Raw genomic sequence first — 17,224 nt, 5'->3', positions numbered from 1 at the left:
GTCTTTTCCTCAGTGTCCTCTTTGAAAATCATGTATGAGTGAATGTTGGGTTCTTGATGAAACAGCTGTCACTGAGCACATTGTATGAATCAATCAATAGAGTCCCCACAACGAAAACTTGGATTTTCTCCAGTGTTAGAGAAAACACTAGATTACTCAACCACATAGAATATTTTTCTGGATGAGGCGACTTCTTATCCATTAGCATTCTCCCATGTGCAAAAAAGGTTGAGGAACCAGTTACGTTTTTGTGTTTGTTAGTGTGATCTTCATCGCCCTGAACACCAAAGATGAACATCCAGATGTTGGCTTAAAGATTTAGATCGAGTAACTGTAATAAGACTTTGAATATTGTATTGAAAATACTTTTCACATGGATGATTATAAAATATATTCTCTTTTCTGAGTTGTGTACACAGTTTCAGTTCCAGTTGTCATGTACTCGTATGTATTTTACTTAAGTTTTAAATGAGTGTTGGTGTGGCAGCAAGATTTAACATTTATATGCTGTTGCTACAAACTCACAAAACAATCCAAGTATTGTTACACAGGTTGGTAAATTACTATTTTAGGGCATGGTCAGTTCTTTTTGTTAATAATTATAAAAAATTCTAGGTATTTAGAATATATGTTATGTAAGGTGTTATGTATTTTTTGGAACATGTTAAGCATCCATGCCTTAGATCACTGGTTCCCAACCTGGGGGTGCTGACCCTCACTAAGGGTCAGGGCCACAGAGCCTTTGCTCTCTGCTAAACAGTCTTGTCTTGCATTAGAAAAGTTAATAGATTTCAAACAGTTAAAACAACCTGAGAACACATGAGACAATGGCCAAGCATCAGGGAGAAGAAAACACTTAATTCATCAAAAATGAAGCCTACTAAGTATGTATGATTGATTAAAATAAAATACATTTATACAGTGTACATAATACAGACAGAGTATTAAAAAGCCTCTGAAAATATAAGAAAACTATCTCTGGTGCAGTATTCACAGGAAAATAATCTGCTGAGAATTCATCCAAATCACTTGATAAATTTCCTGAAGTTATTGTGTTCACCATTCAGGTTAATTTAAGAGTTTATCAGCTGTTCTGTATTGTTACTGTTATGCACTGAATATAATATGTGATATCCATATAATACATCACTTAGTCAGTTGTCAGTCTTCTTCATGATAGATAAGGAGTTCCTTGAGGGAAAAGGTTGGGAACCACTGCCTTAGATCAGTGGTTTTCAGCATCTTTGGCTTAGGACCACTTAAATAAAGTCTACCTGCAACTCTTAAGTAAAGGGCTGCCTACATCTGCCAGATGTGGCCGACCAGTTGTCTGTCCTTGTGTTATTTTGAGTACCTGTATAAATCATCTTTCAAGAAACGAAATTATTCCTTTATTTTTGGTTTCCTATAACAGAGGCAATCATTGGAAAGAGAAGAGGCAACAGAAAAAGACTTACCTCCTGTGCTTAAAGCTTTTAGCTGATAAGATACAATAAGTAGCTACATCAAACTGAATGATGAGCTAAAACTGTGGTCCAGGTAAAACCTGTCAAATGTTGAATTTAATCTGTGGTGATTCAAGGATTGGATCATAGATGAGCGAGCAGTGAGGTCAGTTTACTGTGGTGAGATAAAGGTCATGGGTCACAGTCAGGCTGTGATGTTCAAAGACAATACATAGAAATAGTTTTTAGGAGTTTTAGCCTGACTGAGGAATTAAAACCAAACCTGAAGTTCAAAGTATTGAGGGGTGAAAACACAAGATGAAGTGCAGTAGCTGCTGCAGCCACTGGATGGACATCAACCACCAAGAATCTCAGCAGGGCACAAAAGATACTTTGATAACCAAGATGAGCTTCATCATATCAAGCCTTTGAGTCATAGTTTATCAGATCATGATACAAACAGCCTGTGTTGTGCTGTTATCAGCCTTCAGAGCATACTGTGTTCTTTATCCTGACAAAGTTTTATGTACACAAAATTACATGTCAAGTTTCTGGTCACTGACACTGAGACCAACCATAGACTCGTTGTCTTTTTTAGAGGGGGACAGCAGGTCAACAGTATATGCCTGATGGAAGTGGTATACATCATCTGAAAGCTGGGAACCTGAAGATTAATTTGAGATGCAGCTCAGGACAGTCTGTCAAGTTTTTTCCTAGTTATAAATATGTAATAAATGTTGTGTTTTGGCTAGGCACCTCTTCAGACTTTAAAGGTCAGGGGCTCAGAACCTCATGATGGAATTATATGGTGGCCATCCCCATGTTTAATAATGTCTCATGAGTTGTTGCAGCAAGTTTGAGTTGATATCATTTGACACACAGATTTGGTGCAAAATTTAAGCATTTATTACCACTCAAAAAATCATCAAAAATCCCTCCACAATACTACATTAAGACACCAAGACCTTTGTCAAATTTTTGACATTTGGAGATTTCTATAAGAGCTGCACTTTTTGGCAATTTGATGGCGAGCACTTCTGTTCTTGAAACTGCTGAGAAATCTCCATGTTATCAACATAACCATGGAAACCATACATCCACTGAATGCCCGAGGTCTCTAGTTTGTAGCTGTGAAGATTTATGAGACTGTGATTATTTCAAAGATCACAACAGGTCATTTTATACAGTGATGTCAAGTTTTTAAAAAATGGTCTCAATACAATGAAATGGGTACTATGGGGACTAACATCATGACGCACGAATAAAACTGGATGACTGTTGAAGAAGAAGACTGTTTGGTGACTCCAGTATTAGGAAATAGAAATTAATGTCAAATGTATTTTATTTTAACACTGACATATAACCAGGAAACAGAAATGAATGTATTGATTGAAATTTCATCTAAGTTCTTCTGTGAATTCTGTTAAGCAAAACTAGAAAGAGAGTCAGGAAAGGCACAGGTGTTACTAATAATAATAATGATCCCTCCTCAGAGCAGGAGTCCCTCATGACAGTTATCAATTAATTTAATCACTTACACCTATGTGTCCTTCTGTGGCGTGTCAAAATGCATTTCATGAAAAGGGGCTCTATAAAATGCCTTTATCAGCTTTTTGCCCCCAGTATTGTCAAATGATTAACATGTCCCCTGTTTTTCTTACTCTAAATTTTGGGATTTAGTGACATGAAGTGTGCTTCACATCATACACTATCATTTTACACTGTTGTGCACTTAACTTAAGACCATTTTAGTCCAAAGAAAATGAAGAAATGCATAAATCATTTGTTAGAGCTGTATGTGTTCTGCGCTGCTGTCCCTTTTCCCTCCTTTGTAGATCTGCCCAGGTGTGCTGCATTACTTAACGAGGTGCAGTGCACCTGGCATGGAGGAGGTGCTTAAGAGCTCCTGTGCCAGCAGCAGAGAGAGGCCTCTGATGTAGAGACTGCTGGTCCTGCTGCCTGTCAGCCTGGGACTTTTGTCTTGTTTGCTTGTTTTGTTGTTAATAAATCCCATAGGTTTGAGTGTTTTAAAGGTGTTTCATGTGGTTATTTTGGGTCAGTGTTGGAGTTTAGTTTGCCCCATAGGGCCACCTAAGGGTGGGGTCTAACACATTCAAATACAATTCAGTGCTTTCAGTAATTTTCTCACTGGAACTTTATTCTTTGAAAAAGGTTTCAAGACCAATCATGTAGGGAAATTATATGGCACTGCCTCTAAATAAACAATCACACAAAAAACAACTGATTATTTAGTAGTGTCTGGTCTCTTGGGGACACCTCAACTGATGATCTCAGTAAATTTAGACTGCAGTCCTGATGGCATGTGAATATGGTAATAAACAAACATCTGATTGATCATTGTTCATTTAATGTGTTTTCTGGTAATAAAACAAAACAAAGCAGTTAAATATACAATATTACATGCTTTATTAAAAGACTCATCTACTGTTTTGTATTGCACAAGGATGTTTTCAACCATCCAAGATCAAACTATATTTGATGATGCAGAAGATCTATGACAGAAGTCCCAGCAGTGTTTCTGTTACTGACTAGAGCGTAATGTGGTTATTTGATTTAAAAAAAAAAAATAATACTAAGGAATGTGTAAGTAATGCAACAGCAGTGCAAAAGATCTGCAGAAACAGTCGAGCAGAAGCAAAAAGAATTCTTCGTAGTGCCATGGAAAAAAATGTCAACAAAACTGTTTCACCTAAAACACCTTTTGCACAAACAAAAATCCTTTCACCCTAATCTGTGATAACCATTATTATCTGTGTGTAGCTGAACTGGAAGTGAAGCAGCCCTGTGAGTATCAAAAGCAGAGAAAAATCAGAAGATCCCTCAGAGAAAATACAAAAAAAATTAATTTAAATCCTAACCAACGACAGGCGTACTCCTAAAATATGAACACATATACAGATTCAGATCTAAAAATGCCTGTTTTTACCATTTCATGTAAACAAATGATTCTCCTCAGTGACTCAGCTTATTGCTCGCTTTGCAACCTGTCCTTCATCAATGTGACTTACTGGCTGAGGCATGAATGAGTGAAGATGTCTGTGTCCAAGGTAGTACCTGTACCAATAAAGTGCTAATACACCACAGACAGCATGCTCAGGTTACAGTATACATGGCCTTTACTCTGTGTCTAGAATATACTGATGTGATAGGAAAACAAAAACAACAAAAAAATAAAGATGAAGATGGTTTTCCAGGTGTTCACCACTCGACCGCATCGTCTTCTACATGTACATGTGGAACAGATTAAAATGGTTATCGCTTTGGTATTTAAAATCATTAAAAAATCACAGTGTGATGATTTACTGAAACGCCATTCCCTCTAAGAAGTTACAGTTTTGCACCAAAATAAATATTCCTGGTAGAGCAGCAGGCGCTGCCGTTTTGCCACTGAGACGATCGCCTTTGATGCAGCGATCAAACCTTCATGAGAGTAAAAATCACAGCCTGGTCCCACAGATTAAGCATACTTCATTCCAACGCTTCAAAAATGTTTGAGCTCAAAATCCTCAGCAAGATATAAATGACAGTAAAGAGAACACAGAAAGCTATAAATACAATAAATAGTTTTGTTCAGTACTCAGAGGGACTGTGGAGGAAAACAGACCCCAGGGTCAAACAGTCTTCTTGTCTTTAAAGCAGAGCCTCATTTCAAGCCTGACAGTCTTTTGGTCTGGGGGTGTAACCGAGAGTTACATTCAATTATGACAAGGCAGCAGTGGAGGAAGTTTCTCCCCTCGAGGAGTCTCGCAGTGCTTCTCTCCCTGACTGTAAGCTCCATCCCGTTCTCTGAGAGGGTCAGCGGGGACGCAGCAGGATCTCCTCCCCGAGCTGTAAACCGGCAGCTCCTAGACCTTGGTGACGTAGTTGTTGGGGAAGAGTCCCTGCTTTCCACGGAGTCGTCCTGTCCACCACCCTGATGCATCTAAACAACACACACGACTGAATTAGCGTCCCATTTCAGGCTGACGTCTGAATGAAAATGATCAAAAGCGAGCCGTCTTACCCTCTTTGATGATGTCGATAAGGTCGTCAGCATTAAAACTGAGCTCGTCTGTGTCCTGAGCATCGTAGGCGTACAAAGCTTTGCACTGGGGCACCTGGGGTTTGGGTTTCGGTGCAGGTTTGGGTCGTCCTCCTCCTGGTGGAGGCCTGCTGGCTGATGGTCTGTGAGCTCTGAGACATCATAAGAAAAAAAGAGAAGAAGAGGGAAACCACATGACTGTTAACATCTGCAGCAGGGACAGTACGTGAAACATTCAGCTCACTGTGCTGCAGTTGGCTGTGAAGTAAAGCCAGAAGAAGCTATTTTTAGGTGAAGTGTTTTTATGGCATATTACACTTTAACAACACTGAAAGTGTGCACAATCACCATCTTGTTATGTAAAAACCTTTTGACTCCATTTAGATTTTCAGAGCCACATTGTGATCACGCTAAAAACAAGGTGTGTTTTTATTTCCACCTGACAGTGAGTGTAAATTCTCTCTGATAAATACAGTGTGTCAGTGTGGAGAATGATTCCAGCTTTGTTTGAACAAGCTGCTGCTGTTCATAAATCAGCCACAAGATGGTGATTGAGTACACACTTTATCTTTCACAGAAGAACTGATACTAAAAAACATCAACATACAAGCCTTTCAGAGCAGAGAGTGTTGATCCAGAGTCAGTGACACCTTTTAAATCTCAGTTAATTATTCTGTATACTGGCTGTATTCATTTACTTGATAAACCCTGTCTGTACGTTGTATATACAGAAGGCTTTATTATCTGTTTAAGGTGGTTTTTTACACAATGCCAAATATAATACCCAAGACAGAAAGTGAACAATTTAAAGGAATACTTCACCCACAATATGATCATTTATATATCAGTTACCTACCCTGTGTTATGTTGAAGTCATGAATAAAACTTTTTTTTCTCACATGCGAACGTGGAATCCCAAAACTGAGAAATTCTTGATGAATTGGAGTAAATGGGGGCCGTGTTTGACAACAGCAAAACTATATCAAAACATCTGTTTACAAACTCTCACACAAGTTGTGCATTATAATCCGAATTTCATTTATGTAGTCGTATGCTTGTGTAGTCGTGTGCCCAATTACATGTATTTTTGCTAAAATCTTACTATTTAAAACACTTAAGCACACACAGTCTCACGCACGGTCCAGTAGCGCACCTAGGCAAGTGCGTGCATTTGAACAATCAGCTGTATTAAATAATGGGGTTGCTACCGTGACGTCACCCAGTGACTCCTGTTTTGAAGCCTCATTTTAGGCCTTTCGGCTGTTACCATCTTGTTCTTTTGGAGCCAGAAGTGAGAAGCTGGAGATGTGGATGAGTGGGGGGTGGATCTGACTTGTAGAATGTGGCCACGCCTCTCAGATGGCCTGTCATTCAAGCAGCCCCACCCTTAAATATGCATAACTTTAAGCACTAATAACATTTAAATGGGTGAGTTATATCAAAATGAATCCCCTGTACAGTTGTCATGAATGTTGAAATTAGCTATAGAGACCAAAACTGTTTTTTGTACCAGAATGTAAATATGTTTATTTCTGCTGCAAAGTTCAGCATTTTAATATGGGGCCTATAAGGATTGACTTGCTTTTGAAGCCTGCCTCAAGTGGCCATTCAAGGAACTGCCATTTTTGGCACTTGCACATTGCTGCTTGGTGCTAGTCATATGTGGAAGTGTTAAGGTTTTAGTGAGAACACATGTATTTAAGAGGTACTGAGCAAAAAAACTGGATGAATGAGACTTGGATTATACTGTATGAGTTGTATGAGAGTTGTTTGATGTTTTGATATAGTTTTGCTGTTGTTTAAAACGACCCCTTTTACTTCAATTCATCAAGAATTTTCGTCACGTTTGGAATCTTCAGTCATCATGGTGGCAGATGAGAAAAACAAAGTTTTCTTCACAAATTCAGAGTAACACAGGACTAGTGTTTCGTGTACAAATGATCATTTTGTGGGTGAAGTATTCCTTTAACACCATTGTTCAACGGAACTAACCGAGGATCAAATAATTCAGAATAGCTGAGGTGGCAATAGTTAGCTCATACATATGCAATATATGCATTTACTGAGGTCTCTGCACATGAAAGCAACTTTCATCCTCAGTGTTCATCTCTTTATTAAAACAGATCCCTGATTAAAATCAGGCATCAGAAGAGGGGCAGGGAATCTTTCATTATGAAAACTCTTTCAAGGATCTTTCATTACACTAATGAAAGATCTATCGTATTAAGATGAACTGTAAAAGAATTCCCATTTGATATCAAAGACTAGAGCAGCAGCAGAGAGTGAAACATTAGTTGCGGACTACTGCCGGCTCCTTTAGAGAGTCTAAACTAAACTTTGCCTTCTATGCAGATGTAAAAGAGAGGAAGCATCAACATATCCTGCTGCTGAAAGCTTTTCTAGTCCTGAACCACCACCCAAAACACTGCAAACACTCCAACTCACATTACTCCATTTGAAGTTGGTCGTCTGTCTCCGTTGCTACAAAAGAATAAATCATCTTAATTATGGCAAATTACAAAAACACATGTGTATTAGTGTGTGTCTATGGCACCTGCAGGCATATGAATATATGTGTAGTAGACATGGGAATCTCAGTACCTAATGGGAGAGGGCTTTAAATGTGAACTAAATGCTACAATGTTGAGTCATATCAGGCTGAATGATAATTAGCAGCATACGTCAGCAATTAAAGTGGTCTAAGTACATAAGCGTGTGAGTCACGCTTGTCAAATTCCCCGTAATGGAAATAGAAAAAAGGGTGTGACCTTTAGGGAAAACGACAATCAACATGCTCCAGAGTTTAAATTGCAACACCACAGAACCAACAACCTCAGTGCTGGGGAAAGAAACACAACATTTTTATCACTCGTACCACACACTTTTAGTTTTCTTTCGTAGTGTGACGCTGAGATTTTCCACTTCTCGGCAGTGAGATGACAACAAAAACTAAGATGTGATTCTGGTGGGTAAATATGAAAGTTGCAGCTGAGTTTCTTTTACACAGGATATTAAAAACAGCTCCAACAAGGGCATTTTACCTGCACATGGATTATAACAAAACTGCAAAACTACTTCATTTGTCAAATAAAGAGATATCCAAAATCATGATTGTACATCAGACAAAGACAGTTAAGAAGCATTGTCACAAAAGGAAACTGAAGGGTTGACTGATACTGACTGCGTTCAGTTTAATACGATCCACCTTTGTGCAGTATCAGTATAATTACAGTTGTTTTTCCTGATGTGTCATCTGTGTATGTGTTTACTTTGTCTCCTCCTGTTTGTACTGTGTGGTGTGAGTGTTTTAATTTCCTGTGTGTGTGCAAGCGCTCACCCTGCGGCTCCTTGATCAGGCACTTTCAGACAGTCCAGGTTGGGCTGCGGCCGGCTGCTGCCCCGCTCCTTCAGCTGGCTGACGTTGCTGGGCAGGAAGGGGCGTGTTGCGTTGCCGGACGAGGAATGCCTCTGATTGTGATGCTGTGAGTTCCTCTGATTGGCTACATGGTTGGTGTTTTTAAGGCCACCATTCTGGTGAGCAACTGCAAAACAAAGGAGAAGGTTTTACACAGTTCACGTGGATGAAAGAGAAGGCTGTTCAAATCCTGTAAGATGGTTGATGTTAAACACTGCACCTGGAGGTCCTGGTGCGACCCTCGAGGGGATGTTCTGGTGAGTTCTGGATGCAGTGGAGCGAACCTGAGAGAAGCTCTTCCTGGTGGGGCCTGAGGATGAAGTCATGTAATAAATATATTTATAACATCTGAAATGGATGTATATACCTTAGAGATAGGGCCAAATAATTTCTGTCAAAGTCATATGTAAATAAGTCCTGACACTGAACATGATAATGAGAATCATGAGCACTTTATAAAGTTTGTGTTGCATGAAATTTCATCAAACAACAAAACAAACAAACAAAAAAAAAAAACAGACAAAAATATATCAAACGAGATTTTAAAGGTCCAGTGTGTACAATTCAGAGGCATCCAGTGGTGAGGTTACAGAACTGAAACTTTTGCCATGTACCAAGAATACAGCCCATGGACCAACTGCAGCTTGCTGCCTGTTCTTAAATGGCACTTGGCAAATTTTAAAAAATAAACTAGCATATGGCATGAGCATATTTCTAGTAAACTGCACAGTATGTACATTACACAGTCGTGTTTAAACACAGTGACGCTGTCATCTTAAACAAACAGGCTTACGCTAACAAGCTCTGCCATTGCACTTCTTAATTTCAACACTGGATGTCGCTGCTTTACTTATAATGATTAGTTACTAGTCCTAAACTTGGAAAAAGATGGATGATAGAGAAATCCTTTTTGTAATGTGTGGGCACTCCAATAAACTACTGTGATGTCAAATGATATACCTTTTAACAGTGTTGCATAGTAATTTTGATAGAACATTATTTTTCTACAGCAAATGGGCTTCCCTGGTTTAGAAACACTGATTTTCTCGCTTTGTAACTGCTTGAAAACTGTGCTTTTGTTTGGCACACAACTCCTTATATTTTTCAGGATATGGCCCACAGTCAGAGAAGTTTGGCCACCTCTGGTGTGGAACTAAGGTGGCTGATGTTAAAATGTGAATGGCTCTACCAAGAGTCAGTGTTTTATTTGTCCGTTCTGGGCTACTGCAGAAAGAACAAAGTGAGTCCATGGAGGAGGACCAGCTCTGTATGTAGATATTAACAGCTCATTCTAAGGTAACAAAAACACAATGATTCTTAGTTTCAGGTGATTATAAACTTATGAAAACATGGTTATGAATATTACATTCTATTTCTGCAAACAGATGCCCCTAAATCCTACACACTGGACCTTTAAAGACTAAACTAAATTAAAAAACTTCAATAAGAGGTGAAAGTAAAGACAATTAATTGACAAAAATTAATGGAGGTAATGAAAATGCATGCAAAATGAAAAATAGAGTGACTGACTAACTGATGGAGTTTTTGGCCACCATGTCAAGATAAAAGCTCAGATGCAGGCCAGGTTAGTCAGTGGGCTCGTTTTTTCATTGACATCTTAGGTGAGAGTAACAGAAATTGCTTTGTGTAAGTGATACAGTACTGTACATGTCAGTTGGGTGTTGTGCATGGTAGACAGTAGACAGTAACGCAGCCCAGCTGATTATTAGAGCAACACTCTTTCAAATAAAATGTCAGTCATCTTTAAATCAACAAGCATTTTTTAACACCTCCATTTTTACCAATGATTTTTTTTGTTACTCCCACCTTTGAAGCCACTTATTTTAAATGACAAATCATATTTTGTGTTGTGCGTGTTGAATGTAAGATGGGGAAATGGATGAAACATGGCTCTGTTTTCATCATATCACCAATGCTTTAATCAAATCTGCTATCACATTACTTAATAATTTATCCCTCTGTGTTTCAATTCACATCCATTTTTATTGACCCTACTTTTCAATTCACATGCATTTTCATCAGCTCCGTTTTGTTTTTTTTAAAGATATTTTTTAGGGCATTTTGCCTTTAATGGACAGGACAGGTAAGCGTAAAAGGGGGAGAGAGAGAGAGGGGGGATGACATGCAGCAAAGGGCCACAGGCTGGACTCAAACCCGGGCTGCCGCGGCAACAGCCTTGTACATGGGGCGCCTGCTCTACCCACTAAGCACCGACGCCCCTCATCAGCTCCGTTTTTATCAATTAATTTGTGTTACTTGCACCCCTCATAAACTTGCAAACACTGCAAACACCACTATCTGTTTATATCACACTAGCTTTGTTAATATTGGCTCTCACAGTCACCCCTTTGTCTTTCCTTCCAGTTTCTCTTTCTCGTCCATAATGCAGCTCAAAGGCATATCAGAATAAGATTCACTGATCATATATGTTATATAATTCTATAGGTTTATATTCTGAACACTGGGATGTCTGTGCTGTCTTTGAATACGCTGCCAAGACCTACTGCTTTTAAGTCATGAAGCTCAAATCTGAGTGATGAGTCATTGGAGTTTAATTTTTGTAAGATAAAGTCTGACATCATCAAATTCATGACTCCACCTCATCGCGTGACTCGAGTCCACACCCCTCAGGTACATGACATCACAGCTCATAGTGAGAACAGGTCATTTCTGTTTCTCTGGGTCTGTTAATACTCACGTGTGTTCTTAGGAAGCCCGGGGCCGACGCTGACCTGCAGAGATTTGCTCGTAGGCTTCAGTACAGGCATGTCTCCCTGACCTCCAACGAACAAGACCTGCCGGGAGCCACCGCCACTCAAAAAGCCCCAGTTCTCCTTCTTCAACTTCATCTCCAGTCTGAGGGGGAGTAAAGTTTGTAGAGCTCAAGACAAAATGCTCCATGTGACTTCATGAGGACATTATTTTGAGAAGTGTAACCCTGCTTAACAAGAAGTTTCGAAATGCTGACTCAACAGTAAAGGTTTAGCCTGATTTTAAGTCGTACTGATTTATTGATTTATTGTGTTTACTCACGTGTTACTAAACTTGAGTGGTAGCTTCCTCTGGGTTTTCTCCTCGAACCTGCGGGCCAGTAAGCTGATGAACTCTGTCTTAAAGACGCACTCCAGCAGGCTGTCGTACTCCTGCTCGTGCAGGATCATGAAGTCATCCTGCATCGTACTGAAAAACATCAACATAAGATGCAAAACTTTAAATCCTCGAATCAGCTGTGAAGCAAATCTCTGAGAAAAAAAAGGCATTCAGAAGATAGTTTTTATGTTTTAAAGACACTGCACCATAACTGTTCTGCTTTGATGGAAATCAAGATGGAAAGTCAGAATCATCTTTCACATTTGCATAGAAACAGAGGGGAGCTCACAAAGCGGCTCACATCTGAAGAGGGAAGACAGCTTGTGCCCGTAACCCACACAAGGACACTTTGTTGCTCCCAGCGAGGTGGAGTTTTTTCTCTGATGAGCTTTTTACAACTCCTGCTTTCGCTCATTGCGCCACCTGGTCCGTATTACCCCACTGACTCAAAAGCCACATGCTCGCACCACCAGCTCTGTGATTTCTATCTCTCAAACCAGTTATACAGCGTTCCCATCGACAACAAAGGCCCCACAAGTCTCTCTGTTCCTTTTATTGTTTTTTCTCTCTCTTTGTAGTAAACTGCAGATTATTTCAACAACATTTCTGAGGTGTGTGCCATCAGTCAGGCCTGCGCACACAAAGGGACAGACACACAGACACACAGTATATACAAGGGGCAGCTTTAATATACTCCACATGGTTGCAGTGTCCCTTGTGTGACATTTACAGGAACACGGGAACTTGTGTGATTGGAAATCCAGACTGTGGCTTTGAAGGAGATTCATGACTTTGTGTGTACAGATGATACACTGCCCCCCTGCTGCATGTTGAGCAACCATTGTCTTGTTGTGGAAACAACTAAGGGCCTACTGGTGTCTTCCTGTACGCGTATGAATCGATTTTTTCCTCTTAATATTTTGATCACAACAGCACATGTGACCTGTGTATGTAAAGGAAACATAGAAGTAAGGCCAGGTGATCATATATCATGTATATCATATACATATTTTTGACCAAAGTCTCGATATCACAATTGCGGTGACATTGTAAGTTTAAGTATTGGTGGTTTCACAATATATTTACACAAAACTTAGATATTATTTGGTTATTTTTGCCCTATAATTCAACTCTTTTATGTCTTAGATTTAGATTTTCCTTCTTCTTGCATTTTTAAAGGATATACATTGAGCATTGTTAGAGGGTACCTGAGGCATAAGATTTTCATTGCCAGTGACTGCTTCTCTGTAACTGTTGTGCACATAATAAGAATAAAGAACTTGAACTTGACTGTGTTGATTTTTCTGTTTGGTCATCAGCACACATAATGGCCTCTGGAGTGTTCTGGGTCCGAGTGTGGACTGGTGTGAATCAAGACAAATGCTTTGGAATAAAAACATGGCTAATTTTCACTGTGTTCAGCTGGGAGGAATGAAGTTTGGAAATGCATTTAACTTAGACTTTTATTGGGGTGCCCAGTAGTTCAGTAGATAGAGACATGTGTCTCTTTGGCCCCATCTAGTAACTCCCTGTGGTTTTGACAAGGCCTAAAGAAATTCTTACATTCTCCACCTGTAAAAATGTGAAGTCTTTATACCGAATACACTTTTTTTTTTTTTTTTTAACATTTTAACAACTGAAATGTGCATTATACATCTACTGCCTGGCACCTTTTCCTTGAAAAACCAAACCTGGATAGCAGTGGCTAATCTGGAGTCTCCCTAGCTGGTTAAATATGGATGCCAAATCCAAAAAAGTTAAAGTTTTGGAATAAAATAGAGAATTTAGTAGTGTGTGGATCTGTTTGCTTTCACTGCAAAGTTAAAGCGCCATGTAATCATATATAGTGTGCTGCACAGTAGCCACCTTGTGGTAAAACATATTCATGAATGCTAATTTAGACTATATGTATAGGCCAATTTAGACTGAATAGGCTATGTTACCTTCGTTATAAGGCTCAAATGTGTTCTGCGGCTCCACACAGATTTCATTCATTCATTCATTCATCTTCTAACCACTTCATCCTCTTGAGGGTCGCAGGGGGGCTGGAGCCTATCCCAGCTGACATCGGGCGAGAGGCAGGGTACACCCTGGACAGTTCGCCAGACTATCGCAGGGCTGACACATAGAGACAGACAACCACTCACGCTCACATTCACACCTACAGACAATTTAGAGTTATCAATTAACCTAGTCCCCAATTTGCATGTCTTTGGACTGTGGGAGGAAGCCGGAGTGCCCGGAGAGAACCCACGCTGACACGGGGAGAACATGCAAACTCCGCACAGAAGGGGTCCCACACCCGGGATCGAACTGGGAACCCTCTTGCTGTGCTAACCACCACACCACCGTGCCGCCCTCCACACAGATTTTTTTTTTTTTAATTATTTTTGTTCGAAAATGGCTCTTTTGATAGTAGAGGTTGCCGAACCCTGCCATGTACAAAGGCAGTGTCCTTGCTGCAGTGAACGCAAGTTCAATTCTCTCTCTCTCTCTCTCTCTCTCTCTCTCTCTCTCTCTCCCCTTCATGCTTCAAAACTGTCCTCTCATTTAAGGCAAAAAAAGCCTCCAAAAATAATCTTGAAAAAATGTAGATCTTTTTTTTCCAAGGGCCCCCTGTCCAAGAGACAACACACATATGCTAACTTATCAATAAAACAAATTACATCAGAGTATATTGCCAGGTGATGTAAGTCTTGGTATGTTTTTCGAACGAATTTTTGAATTGGCATAATGTCTGAAGCTGCCTTATGATCCTCCTGATGAATATGTTTTGTACAGTGGTAGAGTGTTTGCCTTTGTTGGCTACTGTTGGATGCAGTGCTTAAAGTTGACTTATGTAAATAGAATGAGACCAAATTTGCTTATATGGACAAGTCTTGTTTGGGATACGTTGAGGTCATAAAAGCACGAACAGTGTGGGGAACATGTGACTGATAATGTCCTTTGTGCCTGCTTGAACTATATTGAGCCTCCATTAAAAACACCTGAGGGAATAAAATATTCGAGTATGATTCTGTCTAGAGAAAAGTAAGTGAAAAGAGTCTGTTCTCCAACTGCAGCCAGGGAGTTGATGTTGATATCTGATACAGATGTTATAATACTTGCAGTATCACCACCCAGTGTGCCCCAGATTTGAGGGAAACATACCTGAAAGACACTGCCAAGATCTTCTCCACGTCAATCTTCCTCTTCAGCACCTCTGTCACCTGCCCTTTCTCTGGTCCCTGTTTCACCTTCTCTCTTCCAATCAGGTACACAGACTTCGGGGTCAGGATCAAGTCTCTCTTAATTCCCTGAAAACAAAAGGAAAAATAAACAGAACTCCATGATTGTTTTGTCAGTTGTTTAGTCGCAGAAACAGGCTGCAAACTGACGGAGACCAACCTTGAAGCGGCGGTCGTATTTTGTGACCTTGTCTGCAAAGTCAATCTTTTCTCTCTTGCCGAGGAACTGCCGCAGCTCGGGCCTGTCGTCCATACCCAGGTAGTCACCGACAAAGTTTCTGTTGAGGCTGTGTCGCCGCCTCTCCTTCCGGTTCAGCAACAGGTCAGAGGCTGGATAAACCCAGAGACAGAGAGTGAGAGACGAAGACAGATGAACTTGGAGAGACAAAGCTGTAAGACGTCACTCTACTCACCTTCTTCCCTCATCTGGACATACTTCTTGCGGGCCATGTATTTCCTCCAGGCCTTTTGGATGGTCCTGGCATAGCCGTCAAACTTGCGCTCCCTCGTCTCCTCCAGCAGAAAGAGCTGTGAGTAAGAGAGAGAGAGTGAGACAGGCATACCTGCACAAACCCAAACACAGACACACCTAAACACATTGAATGGAAGGAATGAGTGCACATACATACTGAACATGCCTATGTACAGCTGCACAAAGCCAAATCTCTGCTGACACTGATAGCCTTAAGATTTTTATGGCATTTCAGTGTGAGAAGGAAGGTTTTACTCCTAACTACTGCACAGGCAGAGCCATTATCTGACAACAGGAGCAGCAGGTTGGTTTGATTGTTGGGAGGAATCAAATCTCTGCTCTGCTGAGCTGTAGAGCAACAAAGTACAAACCAGTGTGTAGGGGCGGGAATCCAGAATCAGTTCCATTTGAGAACCGGCTCCAAATTATCCGATCAATCTGAATATTATGCCTCTGAGCTTATCAAAACAATGAGTGATGGCAAAGAGGAAGAAGCAGTCCAAAGCGTGGCTTAATTTCACAAAGAAAGATGACAAGAGAGCTGACTTGTGATGTCTGTAAGATGATCATTTCAAGTCATGTTCCAGGAATGCCACGTATTCCGCACTCTATGCATGAGTGCCACTGCTGCCTAATAGCATGTCTGTTACTGAGAGTAAATATCGTCTGTTGTTTTACTGCCACACAGGCAGGCTTAGTCGATTTTTTTTGACCGATAAAACAATTAAACAATGAAGCTTCTGCACACCCGATTCACATGCATGGTTTTTTTCTACTCTGTTTGAACACTGTGTCCAGACTCAGAGATAACAGTCACATTGAAGCTAAAACCTGTGTAGGCCTACCTTTTTCCCGCACAGAAAATTAATCAGGAATCAATTATGGATTCTATAAAGAATCAGCCAGTGGGCAGAATCCATAATGGCATTGCTATCCATAACTTCTTATCAATTCTCATCCCTATTAGTGTGTAAAAAAAGAGCTTATTTTAACATTAAATGTCACCCAGTCCTTTTATGGACAGCTTTCTTCAGTAAATCAACTACGCTACAACATTGATTCTGTGTTTTTTGTGCACAGAACAGCAAATGATTCCTGTCTGTTAATTATACAGGCATATGTTTTGTTATTAGATTTTTTTTTTTCTATTGAACATGGTAAAAAAAAAAGAAATTAAAAATATATATGTATAAAAACAAAACAAGGACACCCAGCAAACACATTCAGTAAACAATATAAGTATTTCATGTCCGAAAAAGAGTAGGAAGAAGCGAGTACTTGTCAAGTCCTACCTATTTTTCCTGAGGTTACGGTCTGTGTTTAATCAAACTTCACTGTAAAGCTGGAGATCTACAGTATCTGACCCTCTGATGTGTTAGGAAGGGATTTTCTCTTTAAAAAAAAAAAAGTGAACCGATCCTTTAACGCAGGAGAACTCACTGACATTAAGTTTACTGGAATACTGTGAAATGTTTGTTGACAATTTCAAATGTGTTTAGCATTTATCAACTC

General features: G+C 40.0%; 1 protein-coding gene across 2 annotated transcripts in view; it reads right to left on the bottom strand.

Annotated features, from left to right (window-relative positions):
• Positions 1–3,582: 3,582 nt before the first annotated feature.
• The window catches only part of myo1ea (myosin IEa), a 68,108-nt gene continuing 54,466 nt past the window's right edge, over positions 3,583–17,224 (bottom strand). The window contains exons 20-29 of one of the 2 annotated variants that reach the window (XM_033625550.2): positions 15,654–15,768; positions 15,401–15,570; positions 15,164–15,309; positions 11,957–12,103; positions 11,622–11,779; positions 9,123–9,212; positions 8,825–9,029; positions 7,933–7,968; positions 5,470–5,639; positions 3,583–5,388 (exon numbers count right to left, since the gene is read on the bottom strand). In XM_033625550.2, coding sequence (XP_033481441.1) covers positions 5,312–5,388; positions 5,470–5,639; positions 7,933–7,968; positions 8,825–9,029; positions 9,123–9,212; positions 11,622–11,779; positions 11,957–12,103; positions 15,164–15,309; positions 15,401–15,570; positions 15,654–15,768 — 1,314 coding nt within the window. In that variant the 3' untranslated portion in view covers positions 3,583–5,311. The remainder of the gene's footprint in view (positions 5,389–5,469; positions 5,640–7,932; positions 7,969–8,824; positions 9,030–9,122; positions 9,213–11,621; positions 11,780–11,956; positions 12,104–15,163; positions 15,310–15,400; positions 15,571–15,653; positions 15,769–17,224) is intronic. The other variant, XM_033625559.2, reaches the window with a different exon arrangement.

This window comes from Epinephelus lanceolatus, chromosome 2 (genome assembly GCF_041903045.1).
Source record: "Epinephelus lanceolatus isolate andai-2023 chromosome 2, ASM4190304v1, whole genome shotgun sequence".
Taxonomy (NCBI): domain Eukaryota; kingdom Metazoa; phylum Chordata; class Actinopteri; order Perciformes; family Serranidae; genus Epinephelus; species Epinephelus lanceolatus.
This window is presented reverse-complemented; position numbering and strand designations above follow the sequence as displayed.